The 5,414-nt window shown below is 65.8% G+C and overlaps 2 protein-coding genes across 6 annotated transcripts in view; one reads left to right on the top strand and one right to left on the bottom strand.

Annotated features, from left to right (window-relative positions):
- The window catches only part of TMED1 (transmembrane p24 trafficking protein 1), a 3,068-nt gene extending 2,008 nt beyond the window's left edge, over nucleotides 1-1,060 (bottom strand). Inside the window, exon 1 of the mRNA XM_026064460.1 lies at nucleotides 992-1,060. Within this exon, the coding sequence (XP_025920245.1) occupies nucleotides 992-1,060 (69 nt within the window). The remainder of the gene's footprint in view (nucleotides 1-991) is intronic.
- CUNH19orf38 (chromosome unknown C19orf38 homolog) lies at nucleotides 827-4,372 on the top strand. Of its 5 annotated transcripts, none has more exons than XM_026064616.1 (9): nucleotides 827-1,073; nucleotides 1,334-1,710; nucleotides 1,787-2,086; nucleotides 2,259-2,336; nucleotides 2,482-2,565; nucleotides 3,107-3,134; nucleotides 3,316-3,359; nucleotides 3,482-3,519; nucleotides 4,269-4,372. In XM_026064616.1, exons 2-9 carry the CDS (start codon nucleotides 1,671-1,673, stop codon nucleotides 4,284-4,286), a joined length of 630 nt encoding a protein of 209 aa, XP_025920401.1. In that variant the 5' UTR covers nucleotides 827-1,073; nucleotides 1,334-1,670; the 3' UTR covers nucleotides 4,287-4,372. The 5 variants fall into 5 exon arrangements, with proteins under 5 accessions (XP_025920401.1, XP_025920390.1, XP_025920394.1 ...); XM_026064605.1 differs by lacking the exon at nucleotides 4,269-4,372 and adding an exon at nucleotides 3,732-3,950; XM_026064609.1 differs by lacking the exon at nucleotides 4,269-4,372 and adding an exon at nucleotides 3,735-3,950.
- Nucleotides 4,373-5,414: the final 1,042 nt, after the last annotated feature.

Here is a 5,414-nt window from a genome sequence, read left to right on the forward strand (position 1 = left end):
CCGCAGGCAGCGCCGCGGCCGCCCCCCGACCGGGGTCCTCAAGGACGGCCCCATTGGGCGCCCACCGGCCCGCCTCCTCCGGGATCCTCCTAGCTCATTGGCTATCCCGCTCCCCTACGCGCGCCGCGCCCTAACTTTTGATTGGTCAGCGCGGAGCAGAGCCCGCCCCCCGTATTGGCCAGCATCAAATCGGCGTCTTGCCCCAATTGCGGCGCTGGGCCCGCCCTCTAGGGGAGCCAAGCTCCCACAATGCACTGGGGTGGGGTCAGGGGTCAGGTTGTGGGGCAGATGGAGGGGGCTGGGGGCAGGTCGGGAGGCCTGGAGGCAGGTCTGGGGGGTTGTGGGGCAGATCTAGGGGGTCAGGGGGTGGGTTTGGGGGATCAGGGGTGAGACTGAGCACCCTGGGGCAGGTCTAGGGAGTCGTGGGGCCGGTTGGGAGGCCCTGGGGCAGATTTAGGGGATCAGGGGGCAGGTTTGGAGGCCTCAGGGCAGGTTCAGGGGGCTGTGGGGCAGGTTGAGAGCCCCTGGGGCAGGTCTAGCGGGTCAGAGAGCAGGTTGGGAAGCCCCAGGGGATCAGGGGGTAGTTTGGGAGCACCAGGGGCAGGTCTGGAGGCTTGTGAGGCAGGTTGAAAGTCCCTGGGGCAGGTCTAGGGGGTCAGGGGGTAGTTTGGGAGTGCCAGGGGCAGGTCTAGGGGGTTGGGGGGCAGATTGGGAGGCCCCAGGGCAGGTCTAGGGGGTCGTGGGGCAGGTTTGGAGGCCCCAGGGCAGGTCTAGGGGGTTGGGGGGCAGGTTGAAAGTCCCTGGGGCAGGTCTAGGGGGTCATGGGGCAGGTTTGGGGGGCAGGAGCGGAGGTGAGGACGTGGGTTGGGGTCTCCGCTGCCGCTCTCCGGGGCTGCCCCAGCCGGTCTCGCACCAGGCCTCCCACACGGTCCCCATCGACTCAGGGCTGGCGGCGCCCCGGCAAGCGACCCCRTGCGACAGCCCCACATGCCTGCTGGTGCGGCGGCGACCTCCCGGCCAGGGACTGCGTGAACTGGCCCTCGTTCCGTGTCTGTACCATAAACCCGGCTGAGGTGGGTCTCCCTGTCCAGCGAGTCACGGGCTTATTCATCGTTTCCTGCCCTGGGGCCGTTGCATAAGCCTTGCTTTGTTCCACCTCAGAGGCAGCTGCCTTTCATTAGTGGGTGAAGTGATTTCTTTAGAGGTTGGGAAAGCGTTTGGGAATAAAAGGTGCTGGAGAAAAATGTAAGAGCGTTTCAGCCCGTGCTCAGGCAGGCAGAACGCACAGAGCTGCTGGGAGACTCGCRTCTGGATTACGGTCTTCGTCACGCAGGTGTCAGCTCGGAGCAGCTCCTGAACGTACCCAGCGCCTAACTCCTCTTTTGCTTATACCACCGTGATAATTCAGAAGCGACCCCAGTGGATCACGCCCGGTATCAGCTGAGTCTCTCGTGCCCAGAACGTGGCATGTAATTCGCATTACTTTGGGTATCATGGCTGGAAAACGCCTCTTTTTGCGATGGGAATAATAAAACAATCTGTACTCGGGCACCTTCTGTCATTTCCTTCCGGGGTGATGAAACTTCGTCTTAAGCAAAAAGCTTCTTCTTCTTTTCTGCTGAGAACTTGGGTCTCATTTGCAAGGCTGTCTGTGTCCCAGACCCGTTCGGATGATGATAATGATGATGAAGTTTCTTTTCCTTGTGGCTGGTATGTTTTCCTTTTCTCGAATTGCACGCGACCGGAGATGTCTGCTCACCCGCTCACCCTCCTCTTTCTCCCTCAGGAGCCGTGGCAGCCCCCGAGCTCTCCCCGCCTCCGCTCGGCCTGCTGTCCGGAGAAGAAGGGGGTCCCGTTCGGATCAGCTGCTTTGCTCCGAGGAACTACGCCGGCAGCACGTTTGAGCTCTTCGGCGTGGGCGCAAGCCGCCCGGTGCAGAGCGTCTCCGCTGAGCCGGGCCAGTACAAAGTCAACTTCGTCCTGGATGGGGCCGCCCTGGGCTTCCGGTGCTACCGGTGCCGGTACAGGAGCTACAACGGAAGCGCCTGGCAGAGCTCCCACTTCAGCACGGAGATCATGGTGAACGGTGCGCGCTCAAAGCCTCCGGCCACGGCCGAGCCGGCACCTTCGGCCATCGGCCGAGGGGCGCCGGACTCCTGGGTCCCCCGGGCTGGCGCGAGGGGCCGCGACGGGGAGCAGCTTTGGGACGGGGGCGGCGTGYGGGATGCCACGGCTGATCCCCGCGTCTCCATTCCCAGCCTCAGCTGACTCCAGCTGCGCCCCGCTGGCCGTGCCGACCGGCCCGCCCTGGCCGACAGCGACGACCCTGCGGCAAGGTAACGGCTCGGGGGTCCGATCCACTCTGCGGGCGCGTTGGCCGCTGGCTGTCGGAGGAGGGAGCCGTGCTCCTTCGCGGCTGTGCCCCGGACCCCGTGGTGAGTCCACCCCTGGGCAATGGCAGCGTTTCCCCTCATTTTCCAGATCGCTCCTGGCTCCTCCCGGTCGCTCTGAGCGCGGCTGGCCTCGTGCTGCTGGTGGCGGTGCTGGCGGTGGTGGCCCAGCGAGGTGCGTAGAGGGGCGGACACCACCTCTCGTCTCTCTCTCCCGGCGCAGCCCGGCAGTGTCACGCGGCGGCGGATCCCAGCTCCGCACACGGGGATTGGCACCTGCGTTAGTCACCTGCGAGCTCCCCGCTGGGGGCCGGAGCGTGGTTAGACGCTGCCTTGGGGGCAAATGTACACTGAGGGGGATCCCTTCCCTCGTTGCCCCTCGCTCAGGGYGAGCCAGAGGTGGCATAAATCACCCAGGGAGATCGCTAATTTGGGGAGAACTGAACCGAGACGCCACCAGCCGGGTTTAATGTGCCCACGTGGCTCCGGCGTCCCCCCAGGCTTCACCGGACAGGGCAGGGCTCTTCCTGCCGTGTCCTGCAGCAAAGCCACGGCTTTGCCACGGCGACGCCACCAGCCGGGTTTAATGTGCCCACGCGGCTCCGGCGTCCCCCCAGGCTTCACCGGACAGGGCAGGGCTCTTCCTGCCGTGTCCTGCAGCAAAGCCACGGCTTTGCCACAGCGACGCCGCAAACGTCTGTTTTCTTTCTTACCAGTCAAGGCCAGAAGACAGCAGACAAAGAGGTGAGAGAGGCACGAGCTGGTGCGTCCGGGGGGAACGGCCCCGAGGGTCGAAAGTCACCCGGGACCCCCAGTCCCACGGGTGGGCAGGTGTCCCGGCGCCTTCGCCCTTCCCGAGCAGGCGAGAGCGGCAGCGCGGCGGCGAGTTTCGCTTCGCCGGGGTGTCACTGGCTTTGTTTTGCAGGGACCAGGAGTCGTGCTGGACGGAGACGCGATACCCCACGACAGGTGAGGCCGGAGGGAGCCGGAGGGGTCTCGCGGTGCGGCCGCGCCGGGGCCGAGCAGGGTCCCCGGCGGGGAAATACCTCGACTCCGCACCCTGAAAACGCTCCCGTCCCTTTTCCTCGCAGAGCTTTCCTATGAGAACTGCACGTTCGCTGTCTCCCTGGTGAGTCGCTGCCGGAGACCTGGCGAGGGGAGCGCTGGCACGGGATGCGGCCGGCTCTCTGGCAACCGTGGCCTGGGGGGGGGGGGCGTTTTCCAGCCCCGGCCCGGGGTTTGGCACGAGTCGGGATGTAGCTGCCAGCCGTCCCGGCAGAGAGGCTGTGGCGCTCGGCTCATCCCCGCCTCCCTCCCCTGCCCGTGTGCCGTCCCCGAAAGCAGAGCGGGAGCCGGGGAGCTGAGAGCGGCCGCACCACCGCCCCGTCCCCGGAGCCCCCGGAAAAGAGACCCTCCCGCGCTGCCTCCCCGGAGATGCCCCACTTCAGCACCTTCAAGGCTTTGGAATGACCCCAATGATCCCCGGAGCTCCGGGGCGCCTGGCTCAGCCCAGCGCAGCGGTGCCAGCGCCGAAGCTGGCCTTTCCCGGGAAGCCGCGCAGGGAGGACGGAGCACGGCCATCGGAGGAGGCCCRGCTGCGCCCCTGTGGCTCCGTGGAGCGGGGCGGGATGGAGGGCACGTGGCGGCGTGGACCAGGGCTTTCCCGGCCGTGAGCCGTGGAAGCGATCGGGACGGGAGAGGATGTTTGGAGAAGGACGGACGGTGCCCATGAGCCACGTCGGGTTTGAAGTCAGGAAAAGGGCGAACGATGCGAAGCGACAGCTCTCCCGGGCGATCCGCCTCCCCCTTCCCCGCTCCCTCCCCCTCTCCGGCTGTCTGCTCACACCTTYGCGGTTCTTTTTTTTCCCTTTTTTTTAGGAAAAGAGCGTGGTTTAGCGCCAGACGGGTGCCGGGGCTGCAGGGCCCCATCCCGCTTCGCGCCGCCTCCCCGTCTCCCTTCTGTGCCCGTGGCGCGAGTGAGACGGCGTTGCCTCTGCTGCGGGGAGCCGGGGCGCGCTCCGCTGCGCTGCCGCCTGTTGGCCTCGGCGCGTCTCTGGTGTCAATAAAGGGCATTTGCTGCGAGGTGACGGTGTGTGGGGGGACGAGGGGCCGCGCGTCCCYGGGAGGCCGCCGAGCCCCCGCAGCGGCCGGTGAGGAGCCGAGGCAGCGGCCGGAGGGAGAGGAGCGGCCGGGAGCGCCAGCGCCTGCTGCCCGAGCCCTGCAGTGCCCGGTGCCCGTCGCATTGCCTGGTTCCCGTGTATTACCCAGTCCCGGTGCCCTGTTTCCATGCATCGCCTGGTGCCGGTGCCTGGTGCCCAGGGCCCCGTTCCTGGTGCATTGCCCGGTTCCCGGTGCCTTGCCCTGTGCCTTGCCCAATGCCTGCGGCTTTGCCCAGGGCTGTGCCCGGTGCCTTGCCAGGTGCATTGCCCCATTCCCGGTGCATTACCTGGTGCTTTGCCCACTGTTTGGCCCATTGCCAGGTGCCTTACCCCATTCCCGGTGCTTTGCCCAGTGCATTGCCCCATTCCCAGTGCATTACCTGGTGAACTGCCCTGTGTATTGCCCCATTCCCAGTGCATTGCCCTGCTCCCGGTGCCTTGCCCAGTGCATTGCCCTGCTCCCGGTGCATTGTCTGGTGCATTGCCCCATTCCTGGTTCTTTACCCGGTGCATTGCCCTGTTACCTGGTACATTGCCCGGTGCCTTGCCCAGTGTATTGCCCCATTACCTGGTGCATTGCCCCATTCACAGTGCATTACCCAGTGCATTGCCCAGTGTATTGCCCCATGCCCGGCACCCAGTGCATTACCCCATGCGTTGCCCCATTCCTGGTGCATTACCCAGTACCTTGCCCGGTGCATTGCCCCATTCCCGGTGCATTGCCCGGTGTATTGCCCCATTCCCGGTGCCTCGCCCAGTGCATTGTCCCATTACCCAGTGCATTGCCCGGTGCCTCGCCCAGTGTAGTGCCCCATTCCCGATGCATTATCCGGTGCATTGCCCGGTGCCTTGCCCAGTGTATTGC

The sequence above is a fragment of the Apteryx rowi genome, unplaced genomic scaffold (genome assembly GCF_003343035.1).
Source record: "Apteryx rowi isolate R43461 unplaced genomic scaffold, aptRow1 scaffold_1017, whole genome shotgun sequence".
In the NCBI taxonomy this organism is placed as follows: domain Eukaryota; kingdom Metazoa; phylum Chordata; class Aves; order Apterygiformes; family Apterygidae; genus Apteryx; species Apteryx rowi.